This window comes from Rhinopithecus bieti, unplaced genomic scaffold (assembly GCF_001698545.2).
Source record: "Rhinopithecus bieti isolate Rb0 unplaced genomic scaffold, ASM169854v2 scaffold_19867, whole genome shotgun sequence".
NCBI classification, from domain to species: Eukaryota; Metazoa; Chordata; class Mammalia; order Primates; family Cercopithecidae; genus Rhinopithecus; species Rhinopithecus bieti.
Window position 1 is genome coordinate 30,449 of NW_016809544.1, and position 13,964 is coordinate 44,412.

A 13,964-nucleotide genomic window follows, 5' to 3' on the forward strand; every position below is an offset into this window, starting at 1 on the left:
TTTTGAGAAGGAGTTTCGCTATGTCGCCCGGGCTGGAGCGCAGTGGCCGGATCTAAGCGCACTGCAAGCTCAGCCTCCCGGGTTCACGCCATTCTCCTGCCTCAGCCTCCCAAGTAGCTGGGACTACAGGTGCCCGCCATCTCGCCTGGCTAGTTTTTTGTATTTTTTTAGTAGAGACGGGGTTTTCACCATGTTAGCCAGGATGGTCTCGATCTCCTGACCTCGTGATCCGCCCGTCTCGGCCTCCCAAAGTGCTGGGATTACAGGCTTGAGCCACCGCGCCCGGCCAAAACATTTTTTTTTAACAAAGATACTGATCAAATTTATGTATAATAGAAACAGCCTGGAATAGGCAAAATATCCAATGATAGGAAAATGTTTAAACAAATAGTATACCACAGCATGTTAATCGTACAGCCATTAAAATTGTTCATGAAGATTTTATAATGAGGAAAACACTAATGAAACATTACATGAAAAACAAAAGGCAAAATTATATACTGTGAGCTTACTTAAAAAATAGAAAATGATTGGAAATCAACATACTACATACAAATACTAATGGTCTTTGCTTCAAAAATATTCAGTTGACACATTTTAATTTCTTCTTTCTGTATTTTCCGAATTTTGTATAATTACCACATACTATTTTACAACAAAAAAATTTTGTTACCCAGAAGTGACAAGTCTGTATGTAATATTGCTATTAAAATGTTGAAAAAAAATAATAATTTATCATAGGAAAATAAGCATCTTATTTGGAACATAAAATAAGACAGCATTGTTAAATAAAACAAAACTTCACTGCTACATGAAGTTTTGCTGTTTTCTTGGATGGTCCTGAGGCTTCATACGTTGTGCCATCCACCAATTATGAAAAGATGACTTTTTAATGAATCAGATTATACTTACAAGGGGTCTATTCAAATAAACTTGGCAAAAGACTCTTAAGTTAATACTCTGAGGCTGGGAATGGTGGTTCATGCCTGTAATCTCAGCACTTCGGGAGACTGAAGCAGGAGGATTGTTTGAGCCCAAGAGTTGGAGAGCATTCTAGGCAACATAATGGGACCGCGCCTCTGTAAAAAACAAAACAAAAAATACTTTTTAAAAAAAGTAGCCAGATGTGTTAGCATGCACCTATAGCACCAGCTACTTGGGAGACTGAAACAGGAGGATCTCTTGAGCCCAGGAGGTGGAGGCTGTAGTGGGCCATGATCACACTGCTGTACTCCAGCCTGGGTGACAGCCTGTCTCAAAAAAAAAAAAAAAAAGATACTCTAGTCTCATCTGGAATGCCCCATTTCTTAGCTTTCAAGTCTATAGAGTACCTATGATACATTTTTGCTTTCTGATTAGAACCTTTGAGTATCAGGGCAGGGGGAGATGACAGCCCACAATCTGAACTGGAGATCATCTATTAGTCTTTAATTTTAAATGAAACCCAAGGTAGACAACAAATCAGAAATCAGGAATCATGTTGAATCCTCAAATTCTGTTTGTGACACTGGTGTGATTACTTGAATTAAGTGTTACTGGGTTCTCTCATTTCTCATTGAGCAACTTGGCATTTTCTGTTCACTTAGCTGGTGGAGCTGTCTAAGGCTCAAGATATAGAAGCAGGGGATGGCACCACATCAGTAGTCATCATTGCTGGCTCCCTCTTAGATTCGTGTACCAAGCTTCTTCAGAAAGGTGGGTAGGATGTACTTTATTACTGAATAAAGGAAAGTTTAAAAGAACAAACTTCAGGAAAAGCCAAGTTATTCATAAGTAATATGAGATTTAAGATTTAGGCTGGGCGCAGTGGCTCAAGCCTGTAATCCCAGCACTTTGGGAGGCCGAGACGGGCGGATCACGAGGTCAGGAGATCGAGACCATCCTGGCTAACACGGTGAAACCCTGTCTCTACTTAAAAATACAAAAAACTAGCCGGGCGAGGAGGCGGGTGCCTATAATCCCAGCTACTCGGGAGGCTGAGGCAGGAGAATGGCGTAAACCCGGGAGGCAGAGCTTGCAGTGAGCTGAGATCCGGCCACTGCACTCCAGCCTGGGCGACAGAGCGAGACACCGTTAAAAAAAAAAAAAAAAAGATTTAATTTGGGATAACTAATCTGTTTACCAAGAATTTTTTAAAGTTTTAGATTTTGCTGTATTTATGATAGAAATTAGAAGAAATTTTCCTTTGGCTGCTGATATTTATTGGGCTCCTTTTTGAATGGAACTCAATTGTTCAAAAATGAGTGGTAGAGGCCGGACATGGTGGCTCACGCCTGTAATCCCAGCACTTTGGGAGACCGAGGTGGGTGGATCCCCTGAGGTCAGGAGTTCAAGACCAGCCTGACCAACATAGTGAAACGCTGTCTCTACTAAATAAAAAAAATTAGCCGGGCATGGTGGCACATGCCTGTAATCCCAAGTAAGGCAAGAGAATCGCTTGAACCCAGGAGGCGGAGGTTGCAGTGAGCCAGGATCATGCCATTGCACTCCAGCCTGGGAAACAAGAGTGAACTCCGTCTCAAAAAAAAAAAAATGAATGGTAGAAATATTACTAATCTTAGACTCTTATACAAGGAAGAAGATTTGGGAGAGAAAGTCAGGATTGTCCTTGCTTTAGTAAATGGTATTTAATTATAGTAGTGACTCTCCAATCAGTTACTCTACTTATTATGTAGATTTGTGATATTTTTAAAAAGTATCGGCCGGGTGTGGTGACCTTGTAATCCCGGCGCTTTGGGAGGCTGAGGCTGGCAGATCAATTGAGCCCAAAGAGTTGAGACCAGACTGGTCAACATGGCAAAACCCTGTCTCCCCGGAAAAAAAAAAAAAACTAGCCAGGTGTGGTGGCATGTGTCAGTAGTCCCAGCTACTCAGGAGGCTAAGGTGGGAGGATCACTTGAGCCTAGGAGGTTGAGGCTATAGTGAGCTGAGATCAGGCCACTGCATTCCAGCCTGGGTGACCAAGTGAGACCTTGTCTCACAAAAAAAAAAAAAAAGGTATAAAATTTGGCTTTAGTCTTAAGTATTAATAAGTATATAATCTATTTTAAATTGGATGGAAGTAAATTATTAGTCATTGTTAGCAGGTTACTGAAGCCACTATGTTTTTATTTTTTTTTTTGAGGCGGAGTCTGGCTCTGTCACCCAGGCTGGAGTACAGTGGCGCGATCTCTGCTCACTGCAAGCTCCGCCTCCCGGGTTCACGCCATTCTCCTGCCTCAGCCTCCCAAGTAGCTGGGACTACAGGCGCCCGCCACCATGCCCAGCGAATTTTCTATTTTAGTAGAGATGGGGTTTCACCGTGTTAGCCAGGATGATCTCGATCTCCTGACCTTGTGATCCACCCGCCTCAGCCTCCCGAAGTGCTGGGATTACAGGCGTGAGCCACCGCACCCGGCTGAAGCCACTATTAAGAATAGTTAAATTTGTGCTTGCTTTGACATTAATGAATAGAAAATTTTTAAGTCATGTCAAATGTGTCGTTTACCTGTTATAATTAAATAACTAGACTTTCACAAATGACAGGGATTCATCCAACCATCATTTCTGAGTCATTCCAGAAGGCCCTGGAAAAGGGCGTTGAAATCTTGACTGACATGTCTCGACCTGTGGAACTGAGTGACAGAGAAACTTTGTTAAATAGTGCAACCACTTCACTGAACTCAAAGGTGAGGCAAGCACTAACAGATAGTTGTCAAATTAATGTGTGTTACTCTGTGATTCTTGATGCTATACAGTACATAAATAGTCTCAAGAGTGACTAGGTAACTGTTATAATCTGTGTAATTGAATTGATTTAAGATTAAGAGAGGAAGTGAGCCATAAGGCTAACAAAGGAGTTGGAATATTTAATATATATTATATCCATTTCCACTTTTCTATTTAATGCATTGTAACAGTGTGTTGGTAAAGCTAGATGTTTTAATTTGCCTATAAGAAACCTTTTCCTCTGCCAAATCAGAAAGACTGCCATAGGTCTCTGGCAGTATAGCTAATTTTTATTGAATACTTAATATGGTGGGCATTGTGATAAGTTTTTTACATTTATTGTCCTCTTCAAGGTCCTCAGTCATATCCCCATTTTATAGATGAAGAGAGTAGATCTAGAGAAGTAACTTATCCAAGGACCGCTAACAGAAAGAGCTGAGATTGGAACCCAGGACAGGCTGCTTATCATGGTCCATCCCTTAACTAATACATATGCTGCTTTTCTTATTTACCAAACTTAAAGCAGTGTTGTACTTTTAAATTTCTGTGGAATTCATGTCACTTGTTTTCTGTAATGTCTTGTGTTTATCCCGTCCTTCCCCTAATCCTTTTTCCTTTTAAAAATCAGCATTAAGTCCATACATTGATTTTGTTTGAATGTTAGATGGTGTTAGGGACACTAAGTGATACTGTTGGATGTCCCCAGAACTGATATAGATAGTATAACGTAATGGTTACAAGCACTAGTCATTGAGTCTAGACTGCTTGTTTTTGTTCAGTGCTGACTTCACCACTTAACTACGCTGTTTGGCCAAATGACTTAACCTCTTGGCTTCAGTTTCTCCATCTGAAGATTGAATGAGTTAATATGTAAAGTTCTGAGACCACTGCCTGGCATATGTTAAGTGATTGATAAATGTTAGCAATTTTTATGAACCCCTCATCAGGAATGTACATACATAACATTGATGCCTCATCACACATTGATTTTAGATAAGAAATATTCGGGCCGGGCGCGGTGGCTCAAGCCTGTAATCCCAGCACTTTGGGAGGCCGAGACGGGCGGATCACGAGGTCAGGAGATCGAGACCATCCTGGCTAACACGGTGAAACCCCGTCTCTACTAAAAAATACAAAAAAAAACTAGCCGGGCGAAGAGGCGGGCGCCTGTAGTCCCAGCTACTCGGGAGGCTGAGGCAGGAGAATGGCATAAACCCAGGAGGCAGAGCTTGCAGTGAGCTGAGATCCGGCCACTGCACTCCAGTCTGGGCGACAGAGCAAGACTCTGTCTCAAAAAAAAAAAAAAGAAAGAAATATTCACGTAAAATTAAATTTATGCTTTTTGGATTTCCTGTAAAACTTTGATATTGTACAGTCCTGGCTATTATATTAATAAAAGAAAAAAGCAAGCATACATGTTTTTATTTTGTGCCCCTGGTGACAACCTGAATGGAAAAGACAGTTTATGGACTGTCTTCTTATGAGTGTTTCCCTCTTCGCACGCACACCCTACCGCAAAATTATTAGAGCCCTTAAGTATATTTGTCATTGAAAATTAGGACTTTTCTACTGTGAAGGTAACTTTTTTTTTTTTTAAATAATTCTAGGTTGTTTCTCAGTATTCAAGTCTGCTTTCTCCAATGAGTGTAAATGCAGTGATGAAAGTGATTGACCCAGCCACAGCCACCAGTGTAGATCTTAGAGATATTAAAATAGTTAAGAAGCTTGGGTAAGCATCTCTAATTGCAACTTGAAAAAAAATTTGAAAATGAGCATAAGATTGCCAAAAATAAATAAGGTACGAACACCTAGATGAAGGTCACAAAGCTCTCTTTCCTCTTTTTGGTTTTGTGTTCATGAGAACTTGTATTAGTAAGGGGATCTCAAGATTTTGTTTATATTACTTTATGATAATAAGACAGCAGTGGATCAAAGAGATCCAGTAATGGGGCAATAGTAAATGTGAGGCTGAATCACATTTTATTGGACTGATGACTTTTAATCTGTTAACAGTCTATTAAATGTACAGATGTCCACTCCCTCTTAACTACCCCTTTTTGTTTTTTTCTTAGTGGGACAATTGATGACTGTGAGTTGGTGGAAGGGCTGGTTCTCACCCAAAAAGTATCAAATTCTGGCATAACCAGAGTTGAAAAGGCCAAGATTGGGCTTATTCAGTTTTGCTTATCTGCTCCCAAAACAGATGTAAGTAGAATCCAAATGAAATTGGTTCTGTGTTTAACTTTTTAATAACTCAGGCATTTCTTTATTAAAAATAGGAAATACTTCTAGTGATTTAAAGCATAGATCTCAAAAGAATTACTAGAATTGAGACAAAAATAGAGATTGTTGGTGCTACAAGTGACAAGTCTATATTCTCAATTTGGATATTGAAATTGAGAAATAGCTGATAGCAGCGATGCCTGTAGTCCCAGCTCCTCGGGAAATTTAAGCAGAAAAATTGCTTGAACCTAGGAGTTTGAAGCTGCAGTGTGCTATTCCATCACCTGTGAATAGTCCCTGCACGCCACTCCAGCCTGGGCAACATAGTGGGACCCCATCTTTTCATCGTTGTTAATTTGCAAATGCACACAGATTAGAGAGGGACTCCATCTTTTAGAAACAACTAGGGTACCCATTTTATATTTTTTGGTTATAAAAAATGTACTTGTAAAAAAGTAAGATGCCAGTGTATTTAGTTGAAAGTAAGACTGAAGTTTGGGGTATGTATCTTATCCAGACTCTTTTCTATGCATGTCTGTATAATTTATTGCTTGGTATAGTTTTGGTTGAATTTATACAGTACATAGTATTTTCACTTAAAATTTTACTTTTAAACTTAAAATATCTTACAATGCAAATTATGATGTTTTTTCTAAACAGATGGATAATCAAATAGTGGTTTCTGACTATGCCCAGATGGACCGAGTGCTGCGAGAAGAGAGAGCCTATATTTTAAATTTAGTGAAGCAAATTAAAAAAACAGGATGTAATGTCCTTCTCATACAGAAGTCTATTCTAAGGTGTGGGACAATTTATTTTGTTCATCGCTTAATGATAATTTTGAATCTCCACTAGCAGTTTATTTTTTCTGATAAAATATTTGATTTAATCACTTACTCTAAGTTCGTATTTTTTAAGGGACAACGCTTACGTGAAACGAAATAGAGAATTTTTATTTTAAAAGCACAGAGATAAAATGTTAGGCCTCAGTATTGTACCATCATTTGCTCAGACCAAGGGAAAAAAATGGTGTAAGTTCAGTTAAGATGTCTAGGAAAAGCACTTTAAAGAAATATATGACTTGTAAATTTAAAACAATAAAGGTGTAATTTTGTTTTTTTGTTTTTTGTTTGTTTGTTTGAGACGGAGTCTCGCCTATGGCCCAGGCTGGAGTGCAGTGGCATGGTGTTGGCTCACTGCAAGCTCCGCCTCCCGAGTTCACGCATTCTCCTGCCTCAGCCTCCGGAGTAGCTGGGACTACAGGTGCCCGCCACCATGCCCGGCTAGTTTTTTTGTATTTTTTTAGTAGAGACAGGGTTTCACCGTGTTAGCCAGGGTGATGTCGATCTCCTGACCTTGTGATCTGCCCACCTTGGCCTCCCAAAGTGCTGGGATTACAGGCGTGAGCCACCGCGCCCAGCCTCTGATAGCAATTTTTATCGAAACATTTGAGTTGAGTAAACCACCAGAAATCTGCATTTTAACTGGAGTTTTGCTCTTGTTGCCCAGGCTGGAATGCAATGGTGTGGTCTTGGCTCACTGCAACCTCCACCTCCTGGGTTCAAGCGAGTCTCCTGCCTCAGCCTCCCAAGTAGTTGGGATTACAGGCATGCACCACCACACCCGACTAATTTTGTATTTTTAGTGGAGACAGGGTTTCTCTGTTAGTCAGGCTGGTCTCAGACTCCCAACCTCAGGTGATCCACCAGCCTCGGCCTCCCAAAGTGCTGGGATTACAGGCATGAGCCACCACGCCCGGCTCTATCCTCCCTTTTAAATGTGGGATATATAATCTTTCCTAGACCAAGATCCTAAACATCAAGCCTTGTTCTTTTAAAAACCAAGTTTATTGCAGAATTAATTACCTAGTTAAAAGTGGAATTTATTTAAAGGTCTGTGCAATTGCTTGCCTTGTCACGGGCATGTGTCACCATGCCTGGCTAATTTTTGTCTTTTTAGTGGAGATGAGGTTTTACCATGTTGGTCAGGCTGGTCTTGAACTCCTGACCTTGTGATCCACCCGTGTTGGCCTCCCAAAGTGCTGGCATTACAGACATGAGCCACTGTGCCTGGCCAGTATTTTTTTCTAATAGACACATTCCTATTTATTAATATGCCAGAATGTACTGTGGGTGTTCATTTTATATAGTCTTTGATTAAAGACTCAGAAGACTTGGTTCTAATCCCAGTCATATAATAGCTACTGACCTTGAGTAAATTGCCCCCCAAACTCAGTTTGCTCATCTGTATAATAGGGATAGTAGTAATATCTACCTTTCTAGTATCACATAGTTGTTAGATTATTCACAGTTCATGGGGAAGTATAAATTTGTGGAGTCTGAATTAATACTTCTAAATTCATGAAGTATTAATAAGCTTTAATTTACCAAGATGTGCTCATTTTTTAAGAAAAATGAGATCAGGCACAGTGGCTCACACCTGTAATCCCAGCACTTTGTGGGGCTGAGGTGGGAGGACCACTTGAGACCTGAGTTCAAGACTGGCCTGGGCAACGTAGAGAGACCCTGTCTCTATTAAATAAATGGGCCAGGTGCGGTGGCTTATGCCTGTAATCCCAGCACTTTAGGAGGCCAAGGCACGTGGATCATCTGAAGTCAGGAGTTCGAGACCAGCCTGGCCAACATGGTAAAACCCCGTCTCTACTAAAAATACAAAAATTAGCCAGGTGTGGTGGTGGGAGCCTGTACACTCGGGAGACTGAGGCAGGAGAATTGCTTGAACCCAGGAGGTAGGGGTTGCAGTGAGCTGAGATCGTGCCATTGCACGCCAGCCTGGGCAACAAGAGTGAAATTCCATCTCAAAAAAATATATATATAAATAAATGGGGAAAAAATAGTGACCTAGTTATTTTGTGTGTGTTATTAGTGTCATTGGGGACAGAGTACATTTTAATACTGGAATTGTACTAAAATGTCCTTAGAACTGGAAATCTTATTTTGACCTTATGAACTTAGTAAACTAAAGCATTTTTCTTCAGAAATAATGATTGGTCATTTAAGAAACAGTAATTGAAACCTTAAAGGCATTTGAAGAGCAAAATTTTTCTTTTAACCTAGCATTGACATAATCACTGATTTTGTATTTTAGAGATGCTCTTAGTGATCTTGCATTACACTTTTTGAACAAAATGAAGATTATGGTGATTAAGGATATTGAAAGAGAAGACATTGAATTTATTTGTAAGGTAAAACATTGACATCTATATTTGTGGAAAATGTCTAATAATCAGATAAATGTTGCCTTAATTTGTGGATTTGACTTTTTTTTCCAGACAATTGGAACCAAGCCAGTTGCTCATATTGACCAATTTACTGCTGACATGCTGGGTTCTGCTGAGTTAGCTGAGGAGGTCAATTTAAATGGTTCTGGCAAACTGCTCAAGGTAACAATATTACACTTAAATTTTTATTTGCTTAGTTTTGGGTGTGAGTTTTTTTTAACCCTTCAGATACTTAATTTGGAATCTGTTTACTGAAGATTACAGGTTGTGCTAGCCCTGGAAAAACAGTTACAATTGTTGTTCGTGGTTCTAACAAACTGGTGATTGAAGAAGCAGAGCGCTCCATTCATGATGCCTTATGTGTTATTCGTTGTTTAGTGAAGAAGAGGTAATGTCAGTGTTACATTATTAAGTAACGTTTTGAACATTAAAACTACTGTATTCTGTTTTTCAAGATATAAATAGTAAATTATTAAAAATTTCTGTTGGATAAAATAAGCTGAAAATATATTTGTGAATTTCAGGGCTCTTATTGCAGGAGGTGGTGCTCCAGAAATAGAGTTGGCCCTACGATTAACTGAATATTCACGAACACTGAGTGGTATGGAATCCTACTGCGTTCGTGCTTTTGCAGATGCTATGGAGGTCATTCCATCTACACTAGCTGAAAATGCCGGCCTGAATCCCATTTCTACAGTAACAGAACTAAGAAACCGGCATGCCCAGGGAGAAAAAACTTCAGGCATTAATGTCCGAAAGGTAATCATTTAATCTCTAATGTAGAAAATGTTGATTAATATAAAATATTGAAAGCTTTGTAGTCATCTGTTGAATGGAAAGCTCTATAATGAAAAGCATAATCTTGGATTTAAATATGAGGCCTGCTGCAGGTTGATTAATCTATGCCATTGAGTGAGAAGGAAGGTGGTAACATCTTAGGAGGTAGTAGTATTTGTTCACTAAATCTGCCACTTACTAGCTTTTAGCAAGTTACTTAGTCCTCAGTTTCCTCAGGTGTAAAAACAGAGATGATTAATAGTTCCCTCATAGGCCTGTTGTGAGAATTAAATGCATTTCTAGTTAACAAGCTCTTAGATAAATTCTTGGCATATACTAAAGACTATAAAAAATCATTGCCCTAGTTAGCATGAGCTAGTGTAGTTGTGTAAGGTAATCACATAGTAATAATATCGCTTTTTTTATTGATGTTTTGTTGAGGAGACAAATAATAAACACATGACGGGAAAGAACTGATAATCCGACATTATATTTTCTGTATGGTACAGAACTCCAAAGGATGGAACTGTCTGTTTAGGGAAGGTTTTATGAAGATTCATTTTTTGGTTGGTAGGGGATGAGGAAATTCCAGATGGGTAAGCAGTGGTTTTACAGGTGAGAAGGACCAAGTAGTTCTTCATGTGTGTAGAGCTGGGATTATATATTAAAGATAATAGTGGGCTTTAAGGTTGGAAAGATTGGATAAAAGCTATTAATAGACTGGATGTGGTGGCTCACGCCTGTAATCCCAGCTCTTTGGGAGGCCGAGGTGGGCAGATCACCTGAGGGCAGGAGTTTGAGACCAGCCTGGCCAACATGGCGAAACCCTGTCTCTACTAAAAATACAAAAAAAAAATTAGCCAGACGAAGTAGCAGGCGCCTTTAATCCCAGCTACACGGGAGGCTGAGTCAGGAGAATTGCTTGAACCAGGGAGGTGGAGGTTGCAGTGAGCCAACATCACACCATTGCACTCCAGCCTGCACGACAGGACGAGACTCCGTCTCAAAAAATAAAAATAAAAAAGCTCTTAATAGAATGAGGAGGCCCTTGATTATTGAGCCAGCCATTTTTTTTCCCCCTTCCCGTAGTTGGGATCCACTAAAGTGTTTTTTGTTTGTTTTTTCTTTGGGGACAGAATCTTGGTCTGTCGCCCAGGCTGGAGTGCAGTAGCACTGTCTCAGCTCACTGCAACCTTCTCCTCCCAGGTTCAAGCAATGCTCCTGCCTCAGCCTCCCGCGTAGCTGGGACTACAGGCGTCTGCCACCACGCCGGGCTAATTTTTTTGTATTTTTTAGTAGAGACGGGGTTTCACTGTGTTGCCCAGGCTGGTTTTGAACTCCTGAGCCCAGGCAATTCGCCTGCCTCGGCCTTCCAAGGTGCTAGGATTATAGGCGTGAGCCACCGTGCACGGCCTAAAGATATTTTTAAGCACGAGGCTAAGGACATGAATATTTTAAGAAGGGAAGACTGGAAGCAAGGATGCCTGTTAGAGGCCATCAAGAGTAATCCTAGGATAAAGGGAAGTAGGATGGTTCAATGAAGAATTTAAGGTGGGAAATATGAGACTCTAGACCGGTGTTGGTCTAATTAAGTATTAAAATTCAGAGATGATTTAAACATTAAACAGATAATGTTTTGTTTGTTTTGTTTTTTTGAGATAGTCTCACTGTCACCCAGGCTGGAGTGCAGTGGCGTGATCTTGGCTCACTGCACTCTGCCTCCTGTTTGAGCCATTCTCTTGCCTCAGCCTCCCGAGTAGCTGGGACTGCAGGCGCTTGCCCCCACTCCTGGCTAATTTTTTGTATTTTTAGTAGAGACAGTGTTTCATTATGTTGGCCAGGATGGTCTCAATCTCCTGACCTCGTGATCTGCCCGCCTTGGCTTCCCAAAGTGCTGGAATTATAGGCGTGAGCCACCGCGCCTAACCAAGATACTGTAATTTTTAACTATGATCATAATTTTAACTGTGATCATTTTGCTAATTTTACCAACATTTAAAAATAAGTGGCAGGGTGCGGCGGCTCACACCTGTAATCCCAGCACTTTGGGAGGCCAAGGCAGGCCGATCATGAGATCAGGAGATCGAGAACATCCTGGCTAACATGGTGAAATGCTATCTCTACTAAAAATACAAAAAATTAGCCGGGCGTGGTGGCGGGCGCCTATAGTCCCAGCTAGGCCGAGACAGAATGACGTGAACCTGGGAGGTGGAGCTTCCAGTGAGCTGAGATTGCGCTACTGCATTCCAGCCTGGGCAACAGAGTGAGACTCCAACAACAAAAAAAAAAAAGTGATACGTAGAAAAGAAGTTGTTTGTGAGTTAGGATTGGGTGACTATAGCATTAATTCAGTTTTTCCAAATTTTAGTTGAAATAACATCCCACAGTGTAGAGAAGGGCTTAGTAGAGTATCATATTCTAATCTGCCTAGACAAAGGAAAAACTAGATTTAAGTCTTGAGGTACATTGGTAACCACATAGCTGCTGATGTATATTATTAAAGACACTAAAAGCAACTTGTGCTGATTTGATTTGCAGGGTGGTATTTCCAACATTTTGGAGGAACTGGTTGTCCAGCCTCTGTTGGTGTCAGTCAGTGCCCTGACTCTTGCAACTGAAACTGTTCGGAGCATTCTGAAAATCGATGATGTGGTAAGTGTTTCCAGGTTGCAGATTTTCTTAGGAGGTCAAAAAGGCATATATTTTTTAAAAGTTTTTTGTTGTTGTTTGGTTGGTTGGTTGGTTTTTTTTGAGACAGAGTTTTGTTCTGTTGCCCAGGCTGGAGCACAGTGCCACGATCTCGGCTCACTACAACCTCTGCCTCCGGGATTCAAGTGATTCTCCTGTCTCAGCCTCCCGAGTAGCTGGGATTACAGGTGTGAGCCACCACACCTGGCCATTGTTTTTTAAAGGTTTTGCTTTTTTTTTTTTGAGATGAAGTCTTGCTCTGTCGCCCAAGCTGGAGTGCAGTGGCACGATCTCGACTCACTGCAACCTCCGCCTCCTGGGTTCAAGCAGTTCTCCTGCCTCAGCCTCCCACCTCCCAAGTAGCTGGGATTATAGGCATGTGCCACCACACCTGGCTAATTTTTGTATTTTTAGTAGAGACGGGGTTTCACCATGTTGGTCAGGCTGGTCTTGAACTTCTGACCTTGTGATCCGCCTGCCTCGGCCTCCCAAAGTGCTGGGATTACAGGCATGAGCCACCGTGCCCGGCCAGGTTTTTACTTTGGATAAATGTTTGCTAGTCATCAAGGTGACAGCAGTTCTTAATACAGTTTTTCCTTTTATTAATTGCCTTAAACATTTTCCAGCCTTAAAATTCTGTCTGGTTTTGAAATCTAAGTTTTTCTCTTATCAGGTAAACACTCGATAATCTGGATAACTGACTAGCACCATTATGGTCACCAGTATTGCAGCTGGCGTGGAAGAAGATCACCTTGGTGTTCCTTGTTTGGAAGATTATTTCCTCTGAATTTTTGGGCTTGGTGTTCCAGTTGGCATTTGCCTGAAGTTGTATTGAAACAAGTTAATGAAAATATTAAATATTTGGTTTCAAAAGGCAGATTGATTTATCTTTTCCCAACATTCTGTTATTTCTGATACTTTTGAAAAACTAATAAAAGAAGCGTAAAAAGTGAGTTTACATGTTGCCCAGTATGCTCAACACTGATAAATGCCCATTGGCATTAAAAACTACCAACATGTAAATATATATATATGCTGTCTTAAAAGTGAATGATACGGCCGGGTGCGGTGGCTCAAGCCTGTAATCCCAGCACTTTGGGAGGCTGAGACGGGCGGATCACGAGGTCAGGAGATCAAGACCATCCTGGCTAACACGGTGAAACACCGTCTCTACTAAAAAATGCCAAAAAACTAGCCGGGCGAGGTGGCAGGCACCTGTAGTCCCAGCTACTGGGGAGGCTGAGGCAGGAGAATGGTGTTAACCCGGGAGGCGGAGCTTGCAGTGAGCCAAGATCTGGCCACTGCACTCCAGCCTGGGCGACAGAGC

The 13,964-nt window shown here is 41.0% G+C and overlaps 1 protein-coding gene across 1 annotated transcript in view; it reads left to right on the top strand.

The window, feature by feature from the left end:
* The window catches only part of CCT4 (chaperonin containing TCP1 subunit 4), a 21,472-nt gene extending 7,898 nt beyond the window's left edge, over positions 1–13,574 (top strand). The window contains exons 4-14 of the mRNA XM_017889710.1: positions 1,587–1,695; positions 3,526–3,668; positions 5,316–5,437; positions 5,781–5,913; positions 6,592–6,731; positions 9,040–9,136; positions 9,224–9,334; positions 9,430–9,560; positions 9,697–9,931; positions 12,488–12,601; positions 13,311–13,574. Coding sequence (XP_017745199.1) covers positions 1,587–1,695; positions 3,526–3,668; positions 5,316–5,437; positions 5,781–5,913; positions 6,592–6,731; positions 9,040–9,136; positions 9,224–9,334; positions 9,430–9,560; positions 9,697–9,931; positions 12,488–12,601; positions 13,311–13,325 — 1,350 coding nt within the window. The 3' untranslated portion in view covers positions 13,326–13,574. The remainder of the gene's footprint in view (positions 1–1,586; positions 1,696–3,525; positions 3,669–5,315; positions 5,438–5,780; positions 5,914–6,591; positions 6,732–9,039; positions 9,137–9,223; positions 9,335–9,429; positions 9,561–9,696; positions 9,932–12,487; positions 12,602–13,310) is intronic.
* Positions 13,575–13,964: the final 390 nt, after the last annotated feature.